This window comes from Tiliqua scincoides, chromosome 3 (assembly GCF_035046505.1).
Source record: "Tiliqua scincoides isolate rTilSci1 chromosome 3, rTilSci1.hap2, whole genome shotgun sequence".
In the NCBI taxonomy this organism is placed as follows: Eukaryota; Metazoa; Chordata; class Lepidosauria; order Squamata; family Scincidae; genus Tiliqua; species Tiliqua scincoides.
This window is the reverse complement of record NC_089823.1, coordinates 13616282-13635240: the sequence shown is the minus strand read 5'-3', so window position 1 is coordinate 13635240 and position 18959 is coordinate 13616282. Positions and strand designations below refer to the sequence as shown.

The 18959-nt window shown below is 43.9% G+C and overlaps 1 protein-coding gene across 1 annotated transcript in view; it reads left to right on the top strand.

Annotated features, from left to right (window-relative positions):
- The window catches only part of SLC36A4 (solute carrier family 36 member 4), a 122594-nt gene extending 107307 nt beyond the window's left edge, over positions 1-15287 (top strand). Inside the window, exon 11 of the mRNA XM_066620336.1 lies at positions 14417-15287. Coding sequence (XP_066476433.1) covers positions 14417-14724 — 308 coding nt within the window. The 3' untranslated portion in view covers positions 14725-15287. The remainder of the gene's footprint in view (positions 1-14416) is intronic.
- Positions 15288-18959: the final 3672 nt, after the last annotated feature.

Below are 18959 nucleotides of genomic sequence, written 5' to 3'. Positions count from 1 at the left end.
AAAGATGAAAAGTGCAATTTTAAGCTGTTCTCCATCGGCTGACTTTTGCCTTGCTTGGTACTGTAAAATGGAGAGGTAGCAAACTGTGGGGGAGGGCAAGTCTTGGGTTAACGTCAGAACGGTTTCCATCTCCCATGTGATCCTGTGTGTTCTTTGATGATAATGACAAAAGAGATCTTTTCTTCAGGGATCCAAGAGACAATTGCAGCTGTCCTAGATATTAGCCCTAACTTTTTTCTTTTGCTTAAAATACTGTTTTTGCATTCATCTGGCATAGTGTGTCCCTCAAACTTGTTCCTTGTTTGCTTGGAGGCAGATATTAGAGGAATCTACAGCAATAAATACCAAACTATTGATTTTTTTTGCTATGTGTAAAACACTTTGTGAACTACTTTTAGTTGAAAAGTGGTATATAAATATTCTTAATAATAATAATAATAATAATAATAATAATTCTCTCTGAAGTTACTCAGAATAGGTCCTCTGATCTGCTTCATGTTTATACAGAGCCCGTGTGTACAAGACTTTCAGTGTTGTCTCCCTTCTTACACAAAACCTTGTGGGAGGGACCTGTTTTTTGTTTTTTTGTTTTTTGCTTGCTTGACTCTAAATGCTCAGCTAAATGAAACTACTTGGGGCTGCTGCTTTCCAAAGGACCTGTTCCAGATGTCATCACCTTTAGAGGTTAGGTGTATGGATACTGGTGACAAGGCCTTCTGATTATGACATCTTGCAGGGTTGGCTTTACAGATGGGGCCTGGTGGGAAATTTGCTGGTGGTCCAAGCCCACGGAAAAGCCCACCCCTAGTTTCTTGCCCATGGTTAAAAGATTTGCACCAGGCCAAAGTAACTTAAAGAGTTTGCGCTGATTTACCAGGTAGTTGTTTGTTGGCCTCAGGGGTCTCTAAACTTTTCAACCAAAGGGCTGCATCAAATATCTGGCACAGTGTTGAGGGCCGGAAAAAAAATTTAAATAAATACACTAGAGATGGAACTTAGATGAGTGAGTAATGGGCTCAAATGCCTAGGATTTCTCTAAGCACCAACAGAGCCCAAGAAATAAAGCACACACTTAATGGAGCCCATTCGCCCACGCCACAAGCACAACTCTGGTTGTGTTTGGTCAACTGGCCAGAGGCTCACAGTAGATTAGAGGCTGGCCATGGTCCACATTTGGCTCCTGGGCTGCAGTTTGGAGACCCCTGGTTGGCCTGATCTTGGAATCTGATGAGAAAGGTGGAGAGAGACTTATGGTGAAGATCTGACTTCCCCCCAGTCTCCACATGTCTCAGCATCCTAAAAGCTGCCAAGACTTCCTCCTGCTTAAACTTTCTTCTGCAGTAGGCTTTCACCTTTTAAAATTCATCACCACTTGGGCAAGCCTTATGTGAACTGAATGTCATCTTGGCTGGATTTCCCTAAAACAAAAGATTCCCTTTTTCTAAGATTTGTGGGTGTCAGCTTGTTGGTCCCCCCTGCCCACCTGACCAGGTCAAAGGGCAGGAAAATAGGCTTCAGTGGTCATAAACCATCCAGTGAAGTGACCCTGTGAAATTATCCCTAGGGCCTAAGTGTTTTAGGTTCACACACATAGCTGCTTGTTGTTGTCTTTGGTTTGTTGGTGATGTACAGAGTCAGTGCATTATTAAAGGGTACACCCGCTCCTTATAGATGTGCAAAAACCAGATGCCCTTCTCAAGATTAGGTATAAGTAGTTAAGGATAGGGAGAAGTATCCAGCTATTGTGTTTAGTGACTTTGTTTTATTTTTGTCTTTTATGCTCTGTACTAATCCCTTGTCAACCACTCATCTTAGTCTATTCTGTTCTTATTTTCTATATGTGATTTGCTTTTTGATCTTCTGCATGCCCTCCCTGTTTTTTTTCCTGTTTACTCAGTCCTTTAATAATCTCAGTTTTATTTTTACTGATTACCTGCCTGACCTCCGTGTACTAGGGAGAGACAGTTGTCATACCTTCTGGACTCTCCCTGTCTCTCTCATGTTTGGTTTTCAGTGGGGACCCCCTTGGATTTCGAAGTCTATTGCTAACCAAGAGAAGAGTCTTCCCCAAGGCAACTTTTCCTATTCCAATGTCCCAGTCTTTATCGATGGTAGCAAAAACTATTATTCCTCCCCCCCCCCCCGCAGCACCTTCCAGTTGGCCAGGGAAGACTGAAGGAGAAAGGACCATCACTAACTACTAGGCACTGTGCCTGTTTGCTGCTCCCCCATTCCTCTTCCACCACAGGACTGTACCTGCTTTTGTTGTTTGTGGAATCTTTGCACTGCTTTTAATCCTTTTCCTTCTTCAGAAAAGTCTGTCCAGGATCCTTTCAAAAAGGGGTGGTTCAAACTTCAGTCTTCTTATTTATAAAACTGCTAAGCAAGGGGCATATATAAACCGAGCAACAGGCAGCACTCCACAGTGGAGTAGTGTGTAAGGTAAGCAAGGGGTGGGGAAGGGAGAGAGACAGAAGACTATCATGTAAGTATTCTCTGTTCTGCATTAGTAGTAGCTGAGTGTTCAGACAGATGACATCTTAACAGGGTTATAGCCTTGGTTGATATCTATTGTGTAGTAACATGCTGCCAGGAGATGTGCTAACGACTACTGGCTCCAGCTCTGTTCCGAGATACAGATAGCAGCTGACACGGGCAACATCAAGGGGATGTATGATGGTATCAAGCAGGCCCTAGGTCCAACACAGAAGAAAATTGCCCCTCTGAAGTCTGCCACAGGCGAGGTCATCCAGGATCGGGCGCAGCAGATGGAACGCTGGGTGCAGCACTACTCTGAGCTATATTCCAGAGAAAATGTAGTCACCGAAGAAGCGCTGAACAACATTGAGTGCCTGCCTGTGCTGGAAGAGCTTGACAGTGAACCAACCCTAGAAGAACTTCACGTGGCCCTGGACTCCCTTGCCTTTGGCAAGGCACCTGGAAAAGACAGCATCCCTGCTGAAGTCCTAAAATGCTGCAAAGAGATCATCGTCACTGAGCTGCATGAAATCCTCTGTCTCTGCTGGAGAGAAGGTGGAGTACCTCAAGACATGAGGGATGCAAACATCATCACGCTGTACAAGAACAAAGGTGACAGGGGTGACTGCAACAACTACCGCGGCATCTCTCTCCTTAGCGTTGTAGGAAAGCTGTTTGCCCGAGTTGTACTAAAGAGGCTCCAGGTACTTGCAGAGAGCGTCTATCCAGAATCGCAGTGTGGATTCCGAGCCAACAGGTCCACCACTGATATGGTATTCTCCCTTAGACAACTGCAGGAGAAATGCAGGGAACAACGACAGCCACTCTTTATAGCCTTCATAGATCTCACAAAGGCTTTCGACCTGGTCAGCAGAGACGGCCTCTTCAAGATTCTCCCCAAGATTGGATGTCCACCCAGGCTCCTCAGCATCATCAGATCTTTCCACAAGGACATGAAGGGCACTGTTGTCTTCGATGGCTCCACATCAGACCCTTTTGACATCCGAAGCGGAGTGAAGCAGGGCTGTGTTCTTGCGCCAACCTTGTTTGGGATTTTCTTCGCTGTCCTGCTGAAGCAGGCCTTTGGAACTGCAACAGAAGGCATCTATCTCTGGACCAGATCAGACGGAAAGCTCTTCAACCTCTCCAGACTGAGAGCAAAATCCAAAGTCCAGCTGAAATGTCTGCGTGACTTCCTCTTTGCCGACGATGCAGCTGTCACTACCCACTCTGCCAAAGATCTCCAGCAGCTCATGGATCGTTTTAGCAAGGCCTGCCAAGATTTTGGACTGACAATCAGCCTGAAGAAAACACAGGTCATGGTTCAGGATGTGGACTCACCTCCCTGCATTACAATCTCTGAGCATGAACTGGAGGTTGTCCATGACTTTGTGTACCTTGGCTCAACGATCTCCGAGACTCATTCTCTCGATACCGAGCTAAACAAGCGCATCGGTAAAGCAGCTACCACGTTTTCCAGACTCACAAAGAGAGTCTGGTCCAACAAGAAGCTGACGGAACATACCAAGATCCAGGTCTACAGAGCTTGCGTCCTGAGTACACTTCTGTACTGCAGCGAGTCATGGACTCTTCGCTCACAACAGGAGAGGAAACTGAGCGCTTTCCACATGCGCTGCCTCCGACGCATCCTCGGCATCACCTGGCAGGACAAAGTTCCAAACAACACAGTCCTGGAACGTGCTGGAATCCCTAGCATGTATTCACTGCTGAAACAGAGACGCCTGCGTTGGCTTGGTCATGTCGTGAGAATGGATGATGGCCGGATCCCAAAGGATCTCCTCTATGGAGAACTCGTGCAAGGAAAGCGCCCTACAGGCAGACCACAGCTGCGATACAAGGACATCTGCAAGAGGGATCTGAAGGCCTTAGGGATGGACCTCAACAAGTGGGAAACCCTGGCCTCTGAGCGGCCCGCTTGGAGGCAGGCTGTGCAGCATGGCCTTTCCCAGTTTGAAGAGACACTTTGCCAACAGTCTGAGGCTAAGAGGCAAAGAAGGAAGGCCCATAGCCAGGGAGTCAGACCAGGGACAGACTGCACTTGCTCCTGGTGTGGAAGGGATTGTCACTCCCGGATTGGCCTTTTCAGCCACACTAGACGCTGTGCCAGAACCACCTTTCAGAGCGCGATACCATAGTCTTTCAAGCCTGAAGGTTGCCAATACAAGTAACATACTGTCATTGCAATATTTTAAGGTGATGTTACCAGCAAGATACCTTGATGTAAATCATGTTAAGAATGTACTATGGCTGCCCTTTGGAAGTGATCTTCCTACTGAGTTGCATTCTGTGTCTCTTCTTTCCTGCACCTTCTAGAAAAAGGAGAGAGGGGAGTACTCTCAGTTGCAGGGTTGCCTGCTCTTGCAATCTGGTGCCCAGGTGGGATCACATCAGAGCTAGGGGTATAGAGCCTAGTACAATCTTTTCACTTTGAGTGTATATATCATTAAGGCTGGGCCTGGGGGTGGGGGGTATACAGCCTTCCCCATTCCTTTCCTGGCAAGTGGCAAAAAAGTGCAAAGGGAACCTGGTCTGGAGAATATGTAAAATGTGTATTGTGCAGAGAGAGAGAGAGAGAGAGATCCATTATGGGGTACAAGCCTTGATGTGTATGCGCAACCTCCTGATTTTAGAAATGGGTTATGTCAGAATGCCAGATGCAAGGGAGGGCACCAGGATGAGGTCTCTTGTTATCTGGTGTGCTCCCTGGGGCATTTGGTGGGCCGCTGTGAGATACAGGAAGCTGGACTAGATGGGCCAATGGCCTGATCCAGTGGGGCTGTTCTTATGTTCTTATGTTCTTATGAGAGAGAGCGCATTCTAGTATTCATCAAAATGCACATTTCTAAACTTTAGAATGTTTTTAAAGGCCATACTCGAGCATAGTTGTGGCCCTTTTTAACAAAAGCCAGAGACTTCCTGCAAGGATAATTGTTGGATTAAAAGTCTTTTAATGAGAAAGTGGGTGACTTGCCAGGTGGAGCCCAAGAGATTCGGAGTCCAGCAGTGGAGTTCACCCATCACTGCTTAAGTGGGGAGCCAAAAATCCTGAGACATCTCAGCATACCTGAAGCGGAGAGAATCATAGTGTCGGTTTTCTTAATGGGTAACAAAATGGGGGTGAGGATGAGCTATAACAGAACTCTGACTTAGAGTAAGAAGGGGTGAATCTCAAGGGAAAGAGACGAAAGCAAAAATGGCTGGTGGCGAGTCAAAGTAGCAGCCCTTCAGTAGAAAATATATGAATATGATGAGCAGAATTGATTTGCTTTGATTTTCTTAAACTTCTGTTTTCCATTGGCATTAAAAAAAAAACTTGCACATGCCTGATCTTGGAAGCTAAGCAGGGTCAGGCCTGGTTAGTACTTGGATGGGAGACCGCCTGGGAAGACTGGGTGCTGCAGGCTTATACCATAGTCTTTTGAGACTGAAGGTTGCCAACCAAGTGCGCAGATATTTTGTGAAAAAGAGGGTCTTTTCTACACAAAAGATAGTCTTGAAATGTACACTTGAGACAGATAACCCTGTTTGCCTTTGAGAGAAGGTGGGGAAAAAGTATCCAAATTGAAGCAAAGTGTAGTCCCATACTAAAATAACTCTGAGTAGGAGGGGGCATCACCATTCCCCTTTTTAGACCTTCTACTGGGATCAGTAAATCCCTTTTCTAATTATATTAAACTAGTTTGTATAATTACTTTTCTAGTTAATTAAGTCCTTCCTTTTAAAATGGCCTGTGATAATGCTGGCTCAGCACTATCTAACTTGACAGTCGCTCCTGTTTCCCCATGGAAGTGAGCAAGGAGGAGTAATCTCTTGGCCTGTATTTTTTTTTTCTCCCCATTTATTCTCCCCTCAAAGAAACCTCTCCACATGCATTTGACTGCTGAGAAAATCCATTTGCATTTTGCTATGGAAAATCCAAGAGCGCTGCAAAGTTTCCGGAACTTCTTTTAGAGCAGTAGTTCACAAATTGGGTTGGGACCCACCAGGTGGGTCACCAACCAGTGTCAGGTGGGTTGCGTAGCACCTAGCTCAGCCACCATTGAAAACACAGACTTGAAAATAGCAGGGTACAGAGCTGCTGGGCAAGGCAGACTCGCAGTGGAAGAGAGGCATGGTGCTTTGCCTTGAATAGGTGGGAAGATGGGATGCTGGAAAGGTGGGAGGGCTCTGGTTGAAGAAGGATCCAAGTCTGTGTTCCGCTCTGACTTCTGAACTAGAATGTTTGAATTCTGAGTTGTGCAAAATAGCAGCACGAGTATGCTGCGTAATGGGACCTTTGACTGATCGCAGCTTATGTTTGAAGCTTGAATTGATGATGTCACTTCCGGCCATGACATCACTGGTGAGTCCCGACAGATTGTCATTCTAAAAAGTGGGTCCAGTGCTAAGATGTTTGAGAATCACTGTTTTAGAGCATGCTCTGGTCACTCAGGGTGTCATCCAGGTCTGCTGAAATGAGCAAATTTCTTTGGAAATATAGTATGTCCTAGAATTTATTATCTATTTTATTGTTTTGTTTTATGTATTTTATGACATTTAAATGTTGTTAGCTGCCTTGGGTGCGCTCTGGGGAGAAAGGCGGATTACAAATCCAATAAATAAATTTTCCTGATACTTCTCTGAGGCCGTACATTGCAGGGGAAGATGGGTCATGGTGGGCCACCGAGCTCATCCACTGTTAAGGATCTTTTCATCCTCGTAAACTTTTAGGGAACCCCATGGTTGCGGGAACACTTGTTCTGTTGCCTTAATCACTCTTTTGGCAATACACACTGTGAATTTTCTTACAATGCTACAACAGCAGTACTAACTATTGGTGAATGACTGCAAGGTGAACAAAATGTGAAGCAAAATAACACTGGCGTGATGAATCTCTCTCCTTACCACGACAGGCCTTTTTGATGGTGGTACCCAAAATTCCTTCCTTGGGGAGCTCTGTCAGGGCTCTGAAACTCTGTCTATTGAAGACTATTTTGATGTTCCTGCCATTTTGTTTTAAACAATGTGTGTTTTTGTGTGTTAATGGTTTACTTGGCTGTGTATTAAATTTTGTATGCAAAATGGCATAAATGCAAAAGTTTACTATGTAGAAAAGTAGGGTACAACTGAAATGGATGATGTTTGGAGGAAGTCATCATGTAGCTTAGGGTTCTCACGTTGAGAGACCTCCTCACTCTTTCTGGAGTTCCCAGAAATGTGGGAGTGGGGGGCATGAAGATTTGGAGCATGGTGTCCACATGGTAAATACTTCCAAATGTTGGGGAAAGCTGTTGCTTGGAGACTATTTTCAGAGGTATCCCTGTGGCAATTGTAGCTTGGACTGGGGTGATGTTTGGAGGTGGGATGACTAGAATTTGCATACTTGCTGCCACTTATTATGTAGAGAAATAAAGCATTGGTGTTTTTGCAATAAAAAAAAACTAGTTGAAGCACAAGCTGAAACTTCAGATGATAGAAAACAGTAACCTGTCTCCTTGAAAATTTAGGGCTATGTGTGGGAGTGACAGTAGCCGGCTTGTTTAGGAACAGCAATGTATTCTTTCCATTGCAATGGACAGCAACTTCTGAGGACATCAGTGGCGGGACTGCAGTGCAGTTAAATGGTGGAAAAGTTGGTTCACTTGCTGTATTAGGCTGTCTCTTTCTCATGCAACTCAATCCTATTTTGAGCTGGAACAAGGAGGCCTGTGCTACATCCAGCACAAGATTGGGGCCTGAGGTGGCTGAGCCGGAAGCAAGGGGAAACTCTTCCCCTTACCCCCGGGTAAGCCACTGCAGCCCCAATGGGTCTCCACGGATTGCACCGCCTCCGGAGGTGGCTTAAGTCAGAGGAGAGCGGAGTGGCTTGAAGCCACTCCATGCTGCTTGGGGAACAGGATTGGGATCTGGCATAACAGCCAGGTTCCAGCCCCGCCTCCCGCTCCCTACCCGCTCACACCAGGATGCCTCTCTCCCACCTCCTCCCCACCCACCCCAGACCCCCTACATCGGCCAAGCTCAGCCAACACAACCCCCCCTTCCTAAATCGTCGCTCTTCTGCATCTCCTGCGTTGGCCCAGCCGACTCCTGAGGAGGTGCAACCGTGCTTTACAGCACGTTTGTGACCCTCCTGGGCCAGCGCAAGGGACTTTAGTGATTTTATGAGAATAAGAGGAATATGCCATGTAGCGAATGATTTATGATCTCCTGCTTACTGTTTGCCTGTCTTCCAGATAAGTCCATGTACCTTGAAAATGTCAACATAGTATTTCAGGTGCTTTACCAAAATAATAAAACACAAGGAAGTAATTTCCTCGTTATTTTCATAATCAACTAGACACTTTTTCAGCCATCCAGCTGAACAAAAACGAATGAGTAATCCTTCCTTCCTGAGTGTAGTTGCTTGTGGAGAATGGAAGGAGGTCTACCATTGTAGCTAAGAATTTATAATGATTACACCCACCACATCCACTTAACTAGCAGCATAACAAATGCTCAGCTATCTCCATTGCTTCAGATATCCACATATTCATTAAGTGAGTTTTGCCATTCCAAGCAAGCATATTTCTGCCTCCTGCATTGCAGTGCTCCGGCTTCAGGCACAGAGAAATTAATAGCCATGTCTCAAAGCCTTGAGAGAGCTCTCCCCATACTGGTTCCGTCTGAGCACTCTGGCTCTGGCAGGGCGAGCAACATAGCTTGCAGGGGCAGAATGCTCTCCCTTAAGTGTAACCCACTGCTTTTTGTTGGGTTGAGAGCTTTCTCTTTATGTTCTAGTCAAGTGCCTTTCTTTCATGGTTGCAAAAAGTAGCCCCATTGAGTAGGTTGGGGTGCTACATGGGGTAAGGGAACAAATATTCCCTTACCTCGAGGAGACCTCCTACCTGTTCATATCTGGTGTGGGATACAGCATGGTCCTGGTGGTCCTACTGCACCACCGTTGGATAGGATTGGTCAATGAGCTGCCCAGTGCTGGTGCAGCAGGACCACTGAGGCAGATTTGAGCACCAGATTTGAGCAGGCAGGAACAGCTATTTATTGCAGGCTGTGCTTCCAACCTTTACATGGACCTGATGTACATTGCAAGTAACTAACGATCATTCTCCAACATGTTCATTGAGAACCACGGGCCTCTTCCTGTGCTTTAGCTCCAGCTAAAGTGAACCAGATTCCTCAGCTAAACAACCACAGGCAAACTCCATGTTTTATTTTTCAAATTATAGTCAATGTATCTCCTTCAACCCTATAAACATATGAAACTGCCTTTTGCTGAATCAAAGCATTGATCCATTTTGTTCAGTGCTATCTGTTCTGTTATCAGCTTATTAGGACTTCAGGCAAGGTCCCTTTTTCCAGTTCAGCTGCCAGTTTTCAACTGGCAATGCCAGGGATTGAACCCAGCACTTTCTGCATGCAAAGCATATGCTCTGCCAGTGAGTTATGGCCCCTCCCTACCTCAAGAAGCACATTTGGATTGTTCACACTATGTAACCTAGTGTGGAACAACTTTTCATGGAAGACCACTCCCTTCTTAGTATCTGACTAGCTCGGTTCTTATCAGAAGGTGTGCCTTCATGGTCAGAATATTCCAGTTGCCTACAAGTTTAAAGCATATCACCCCCTATGATATTTCTGGGGAGGTATATGTTGAATTCTTCAGATCCCATTTCCTAGTAGGCTATTTGAGTGATGCTGTAGAGTCCTAATGGAACTCCCAGAGCCCATGATGAACTCCAAAGTTGGAGAGCATATTTGGTATTCAGAAGGTTCCAGTTAGTGATTAAAAGGCACTTGAATAGCAGGGCTGGGAAAAGACTTCATACTGGCCTAGATGAACCCGTGGTCTTCTATACTACCGCTACAGTAGCTTCTTCTGTAAATTTTGAAGTGTCCTTAAAGATTTGTGATCTTTAGAGGGCATCTAAAATTATCTCTGGGATTTGATAATGTGCCACCCCTTACTTAACACTAAGGAGGATGGAGCCACATCCATAAGCAACAAGGTAAGCCCTTCAATCTATCTTTTCAAACGCCAGTAATTAAGAGTGAATCATTTGGAGAGAAGCACAGCCAGCAGTGAATGCTCTGATATATCTGCTGCTGGAATTGGAAGGGCCAAGGGGAAAATGTCTAAAGGCCACATGAATGGTGACCTTAGGAATACATCTGATGGGAGATGGTGACAAAAGGTCTCAAGAAGCACATATTCTAGTGCTGCCTCATTCCTGAATTATTCCCCACTTCTGTGACTTGGTGGTTTTCAAACTGTGGTCTTGGGACTGACTGCCAGTAGGCTCTGGTGTACTTTTTAGCAGCAACAGAAAAGGTGAAATAAGAGATTGCTGAAAGCTAACGTGTGTGTGTGTGTGTGTGTGTGTGTGTGTGTGTGTGTGTGAGGGAATTTTAGTATACATAGAAATGAAAAGTGCTGTTGCCAGCTGATGTCTTACAAAGATCTAAGCCTTTGAAAAAAGTCTTATTGAAATGTGTTGGGAATTCAAAGGAGTATTTTTTAATCCAGACCAGTTTCTCACATCAACTCTGGTTTCAGTTTGTCAAAGCTCATATAGTGAACTGGTGTGGATCAAAGATCTTATTGAAAAGTGTTGGGAATACTTATCAGAGATGCACATCAGACTGGCAGCTGCTTTTTTCCTCCCCCCTAAAAAAAGAAATTGGGCTTTTTAATTGCCCCTGAGATCACAGTGAAAAGTGTGAAGTACTAAAAAGCTATTTTGTTTGTGCAATCATTTTTCAGTTCAGATCTGAGCACTTAAATTGGGAAGCCACTTGCCTTTTTAACCGTGCAAGAAAGTTAAAAGAAATTCCTTAGTCTGTGCGGAGGACTCCTTCCCCATGTGTGTACCTTGCTGTCTATCACAACCATAATTGACAAATGCAGCCTTCCAAGCATCTTTCCACATGGTGTGCTCTCTCCATATTGACTGAAATGTATATTGTCGAGGAACTTGTCTCCTGGATGGTGTGTTGAACTGGGACCAAAGATGGTGTGTTGAATTGGATTCAGATTTCTCCTTAGCCATGACACTCAGTGGGTGATCTTGGGCCAGTGACTCTCAGCTCAGTCTACCACACAGGGTGGGCATGAAGCTAAAGTGTGTGTGTGTGTGTGGGGGGGGGGGGATAGTGTACATTGCCCTGAGCACCATGTAGAAAAGATGAGATAAAAAGGTACTAAAGGTTGAACATCCCTTATCCAAAGTGCTTGGGAACTGAAGTGTTTAGAATATAGGATTTTTCCATATTTTGGAATACTTGCATATACATAATGAGACACCTTAACCCATCTTAACTTTGGGATGGAGCCCCAGTCTAAACACAAAATTCATTTATGTTTCATATACCCCTTATGCACATAGCCTGGAGGTGATTTTATACCATATTTTAAAATAATAATAAAATTATTATTCCAATGCAATAATAATTGCATGAAACAAGGTTTGGGCAATAAAACACAATTTTATTTCTTCTGGCAAAAAAGTAAAAAAAAAAAAGTCATGTGGGCGTTCAAAATGTTCCATATTTCAGAATATTCCGTTTTTGGAATTCTGGTTAAGGGGTACTCAACATGTACTAAAGTGCTTTGTAATTACTTTTGTATAAAACAATTTGGATTTCATGTTCAATTAAAAGAGGATGAGCAACTTCATAACTGTCATTTGCCTGCTGTGACAATTCTATAATTGTCTGAATTATGACACAAACATATTTAATCTTAGATTGGTGGAGGGTGCAGTAGGAAGGACTGCTGGTATTTACGTTGTGCTTGTCAGAGCTGTTTCTCCAACGTGGGAATGGAATAGCTGGGATATAAATATTTTTGCGTTGGGATGCTTGGACTTCTCTGAATTTGCTGTTGAAGTTCCTGGTTTTTCTTTTTATCTTTTAAAAGTGTGTTGTAATAAGCTAACTTGAAGGTTTGGATGAAGTGGGATTTTAAAATCCAAATAAACATACTGAGTGCTGCTTTTCACCTTCTGTAGGGCTCTATATATTGAATGATTCTGCAGCTTGGTGCTTCATTTTAAATACACTTAGATTAGGGCTGGATAAAGTCCCCAGGTGTGTGTCTCCCCTGCCCACCTACTCACAAATACTGTCTAGATCAGGGGTCGGCAACCTTTCTGGGCAAAGGGTCCAGACATTGGGCAATGACGATATCATGCCATCGCCGAACTTCTTGGAAGTGGCTGCATGAAGCTTGGCTTGGGAGGCAAAGTGTGCCAGTTTGCCACGCATCGGAGAGAGCATGGCAGAGCTACCTGCCCAGGCTCACTGTACAGCGCTACATGAGCCTGGGCAGGTGACTCTGTCATGCCCTGTTTGGCATGTGTCAAATTGGGTGGGAGGCTCCATGTGGGAACTCTGTGTGGGCCAAATGGCCTCAGGTGGTGAGCCAGTTCCAACCTGCAGGGCATAGGTTTCCAACCCTTGGACTATATCTTTCTTTCACAAGGCCATGAAAGATAAACTATCAGTGACCTTTTCCTTCCACCCCTGTGGTGGATGAACCTATCAAATCCAAGCCATAGGGTGTCAGGAACAGCTGCCCATAGTTAGAGATGTGTGAAAGTTCACCTGAGAAATGTTGGTTGATTTATTGACTCTGGCTCATCTCAAAATTCCTCAGGTGTTTCAGTTAAGGAGGAATCTCCAAATCTGCTTTATGTGTAAGCGAAGGAAACAGTTGTGGCCTTTTAGTTCAGCCCCCACTGCCCCAGGGGCATTTTGTTGATCTATTTAGACATCCCTTGAAATTCCTCATGAGTTGGCGTAAGCACTCCACATTTTTCAAAGCCCTTGCCACATGCATGTTAATAGTGCACTTGCCTAGGCCATCCGTTACTGGCATACGTGTGGATGGATCAATGCAGGTGGAAGTGCATTTAAACCTAAGAGGGCTCATATGGAGAGCTTGCAAGGAGTTTTTGCGTGACTTGTATACATCAGGCCTCAAATCTGAAAGCTCAATGTTTCAAAGGAACCTTGAAATTTGCTTTGAGTTCAGTATGCTCTGAGCACATTGTAAGGCTCTTGAGGGCTTTTGTGTCTCAGCGGGCTTTGCACACAGTGTCAGGTGTGACACGCAGGTTTCACACAGCAGCAAACTTGGTAGAAAAATTGATGTTTTTGCTCTCCCCCCCCCATGTTATCCCAAGCCTGCCCCTACTGCCCTAAGAATTTGGGGTGTGTGTGTGTGTGAGACATTCTCCCTGCTGCTTACTCCCTTCAACTGTGTTCCACTTACTTATTCAGAAAAATTCCACTATGCTTTGCGGTAAATACTTTGCCCCACAGAACTCATTGAGAGTCATTCATTTCTGATGGGGTGTTGTCTATATACTCTCACTCTAGATTTTTTTTCCCTTGGTCGTGCTAGTGACACAACAGTGTGAAGGAACTATCTCATTTTTATTTTTATTTAAATATATTGCATGCGTTTGTTTGTGACTGTGCGAGAGATTGACGGCTCAATCCTATGCATGTCTACACAGAAGCAAGTCCCATGAACTTGACTTGGGCTTACTTCCGGATAAATGCGCATAGGATTGAATGCGCATCTGAGAAATTTAGATATTCACAAGTTTTAATGTCTCCCTGCCCCATCCCCATCCCAAATGTTGGGAATACATGTTCTTATTGAATTCCATGTTTGCATGCTGTTTGGTAGGTAAAACGTGTCCCCATTTACCTTTTGCAGTTTGACCTATATGTGCTGTTGTAGGTAGCAATGTGTCAGCCATTAGTTGCCTGTGTGCCGTGCATTCAGCCGTGCTTTGGCAAAAGCTCAGATATTCTGGGCTTTGAGAGCTATGACTCATTCAGCTTTGTTTACTTCCCTGAATGTAGGAATTCTTCTTGTTTGCTTGTTTATTAAAAATAATGTGCACTTCCTTTCTCCCATCTTTCTCTTCAGGTGCTTTGGCAGTTTCAATCCCCCGCTTGGACATAGTCATCTCCTTCGTAGGAGCTGTCAGCAGCAGCACTTTGGCCTTGATCTTGCCACCGTTGGTGGAAATCTTCACTTTTTACAAGGAGAAACAAAGTTTGTGGGTGACACTGAAAGATGTGTTTATAGCCTCCATCGGCGTGATTGGCTTCCTAACTGGCACGTATGCGACTGTTAAGGAGATAATTTGTCCTACTTCCTTGATTTTTGTGAACGCTACAGAAGCACCAACCACCTGTACAAATGCATCGCACTTGGCTAAAGGTTTCAAATAATGTTGGAAGATCATGTCTCACCCAACTTTCTGATGATGTATCTATTTGAGAACCAAAGATTACAGTCTAAATGTGAATGTTCAGAGATAGGATTCCACCAAAAGATCTTCTGAACTTCTTCAACTTCAAAAGTTCCATACAAGTTTTTCATACCATACAAGTCTTTTCGACCAAGAGCTCTCTCTTCCTTCCTTTCCGCTCAATCCCCCACGTATTGAGAACATTTTTTTTCAAAGCATTGTAATCTTCTGTATATTTATTTGCAACTGGGACCAAAAAGCAAGAGCTGAATAAGCAAAATGCTACCCAACAGATGTTTGGCCAATGTAAACCATCAACCATCTAATGTTTTGTTGGGCACTGTTGACCAGGAATCTCTCCAGCGGAAGCCTCGTAGTAATTAGCATGATTTGTCAAGAAGGCAGCTGTGCTTTAATAAAAATGCCATTTCATTTCCATTGAACTTAACACAAGAGCCACTCCCTATAGGTTGTGCTCATCAGCATCCTGAGTTAGGGACCCCCCATCGTTTTATCTTACAGGGCTACACCTAAGATGGTGAACCTAAATTAACAGCTTTCATGGCTGGCAGTAATTATAAAGACTGGATGTCTCAACAATTCCTCCTAACGATTGAGAGAGAGCATGTCTTGGGATTTATGCCATTGTCTGTTTACATGCAAAAAACCCAAATCTTTTTTGCTACAATGGGATTTTAGCACACGTGATTTTCCTAGTAGAGCAGAAACAAGGCCATGATTGGCCACAGAAGTTCTGTTTTAGGCTTTCCTCCTATCACACTTAATTCCAACTGTACAAATCTGCAAAAGACTGTATTTTTGTATTTATTCCTAAGTCAACAGAGCCACTCTATATTTGTATTGTAGCATCATTTATTAGAGAAGAGAGATTTCTACAGTATTCCACTTTATGTGAAATTAACCTACATGTTATGATTATTTATATTTGGTCCACAGGTTTTTTTTAATTTGTTTGTTTGTTTTAAGGAAATGCATATGGGTGGAGTATAGCTTTATGTATAAGTTAGCAAAATTAATGTTTAAACTCTGTTGAAATCAAGTGGACTTCAACACTAATGGACCCTATTTAGGGGCTGCACTTACTTCTTTGGAAAGTCTCATTTCATAATTTGTAAGAGCAAGGAACTTGTAGAGATCTATGCTGTTGTTTTGCTTGTTGTTTGGTCACAATCTGCCAGAAAGGTGGCCTGCGGGCGCTCCATTGAAATGAATGGGGGTTGCCATTGAGTAGCTCACGTTCTTTGAAATGGAGCTTGCTCCTTTCCAGGATTTTTTTAAAAAGAAATTTATTTTTATTTTTTTGCCCTTTATTGCTTCAGATGCTTTGTGTGGATTATGCTCTATGCACCATTAACCTAGCTTTGGTTGCAATCCTAACCAAAGGATTAGGCCTGCACTGTATCTAGCGCAAGGTAAGTGCCGGCTGGAGCACAACTCAGATTAAGGGGATATTTTCCCCCTTAATCCATGTTGCGCCCCAGCTACCCCATGGGGCTACTTGGATCTGCGCCCATGAAATCTGAGCAGTCCATGTAATGCCACACAGGCCAGAGATGGGAGTTGGGATTCAGCTGTGCTGCCGTGTCTGGTCCCACCCCCTTCCGGGCCTGATTCACTTTTCAGATCACCCACTTGCACCCAAAAATTCCCCCACCTCTGCTTTGCCTTCCCACCCAAATCTCTGTGCCGGCCTTTCCAGGCCGGCCCAAACTTAGTCTCTGGGGTTGGATCCAGCATGGGGAGGCCAGCGCGCGTCATTGCACCAGCCTACCTAACTTCCAAGTAGCCATGAGCATGCTTTACGGCACATATGCAACACTTGGGAGCCAGCACACAAGGGACTTGCACCAGCTCAGAACCAGGATTGGGTTGCTCTGCCCATGTAATCTTCAACAGATATGATGGCGTCTGTATTTCAAATGACAGTAAGGGCCAGTACACACACTTATTGTGTGGGAGAGCTGGGAGAGCTATGCCCACCTCCTTCTCCCTCAAGGTAAAGCATGACGTAGTCATTGTATGTATAGGACTGCCCATGCCTCTCACTTTCTGGTCAGTGCCCCCGGCTCAGTGAACATGTGTGCACTGGCCCTCCAACAGAGATCAAATTCATTGTGTACTTGTACTGAAATGAGCCGATGCAGAAAAAACACTGGCACTGGCTTACTCATTCCCTATATGTACCACTGCAAAATGAAAACATGAAACATGGCTTCAACAATTCTGTTTTTTCACTCTTGTCTTCTGATCTGTTTTGTAGAGAATAGCTTGCCATTACTCATCATATGCATGATGATGAACTATTATTTGGAAAAGAACCATAGTGCACTTGGTGAAGATATGTTCTTTGTCTGCAACAATTTTATCCTAATTCAAAGCCCAACTAGTTGTGATGGTGGCAGATCAAGACATTTAAGCTCTTATCTACCACAGCCACATAGAAAGCAGGGGACATGTGGGTGTTCTGCTTTCGGACCATGGACACGGTTGGAGGACATCAAGGGTTTGCTGTTTTCCCCTCATAGTGGAAGAGAGCAGCTAGGAGAAGGTAGGTAAGCGGCATATGTGGGGGGGGGTCTTTTTTGGTCCTTAAACTGGACCTCCCCATTCTATTTTCTGCATTACAGCAGCAGATACATATTTAAACATATGCATCCGATGCTGTTTTATTGAGTTTGGCTCTGAAATCAAGCACTTTGTGCACAGATAATTGTTTTAACAATTGTCTAGTAAACGCAACATGACTTTAGTTTTAGTCTTTTGGCAGCTCTGTGTACGTTCAGGTGATATGAAACTGCCAAATCTAATCTGCTCATCTGTTCTCTGTCCTGCAAATTGCACTTGGAGCCCTTGGTGCAGAGTCAGTGCCAGTTGACTTGAGCAGCAGTGCTCGACCAGTGGTAGTCTTTGGCCCATGCAAAATTGATGTGGCTGCAGCTGTCCAGGCGAGGCTGTGCTGCCCAAAGTCATGTTTGTCAAGTCCATAAGTGCCTTTTGAAAAAGCAAAAAAAGAAAAGACCTTCTGAAGGTGCTGAGCACTCACTTATAAAGTGGTTTCAGGCTACCGCATCCACAGTCATTGGGAAGGATCCCGCTCTAAACACTGGACAAGGGGACATCCAACCTTACCACAGAAGGGTGAGCATATCACATCTGGTCAGCTCATCACTCAACCAGCTATTTGGCTTACTTCCTTTATGCTCAGCCTGAGTGTGAAGAACCTCTTAATGTCTTTTTAAGCAGCCTTGAAAATGCTGACAGATGTGGCTTCACTCGAAACAGTTTGGTGTTTGAGTGTTCCGTATGCATGGTTTTTTTTTTGGTATTTAAAACTTGTATGCACAGTATGTTTTTCAGTGCTTTCCTACTATGTAGGATCTTATTACTTCTGTGGGGCTCATGGCAGCATTGAACAAAGGTATAATCCCTTTAGAGGGATGGCACTATTCCAGCATAAGCAGTTTTTGAATAACCCCTCATAATATGGTTTGCTTTGCCTTAGTTGATCTAAGCAAATATGAAGAGAGATTCGCAAGGAAGGGACGTTCAAGGCTAGCATGTCAGATAAAATCCTACCCACTGATATGTACAGAAAAGAAGTTCCAAGGAATACTTGCCAAAGACCTTGAAATGTAGCAAAATCTTGTTTTGTTTACAAAGAAACAAGAAGAATGATGCAGTTAACTTTTAAAATGTAAGTGAGATTAGATGCTTGTATGAGGCTAGCTGGAACTAATGAATGACCAGAGAAATTCATTTATTAGAGAACAGAAATAATTCTGTTTAGGGATCAAAAATATTCCAGTTTGGGTGTACAAAAGCATAGGAAAATTTGGAATTATGTTTATATGCAGTACGTGAATTTACATTCAATTGAGTTATATTGTGGGCAGGCTTTTTTTAAATACAGTTGGTTCACTGCTGTATAAAAAAAATGACTGGATCATTTACTGTAACTTTTCTTAGGCACAGAAGCTGGGCCAAATGCCTACAGATTTGTTCCATGTGTTCAGTAGCCTATGCATTCTGTGTATCAATAAAAGGATATAACACACCATGTCTAGGTCACTTCTTTATGCTCTTCAATGCACATGATTAACGTTTTGGAAATTTGGGACAACCAGCAGATATTTTGATGCAAAAATCATTGCCACATTTGCAGCCATGTGCAAAGGCTGTTCTATACATCTAATA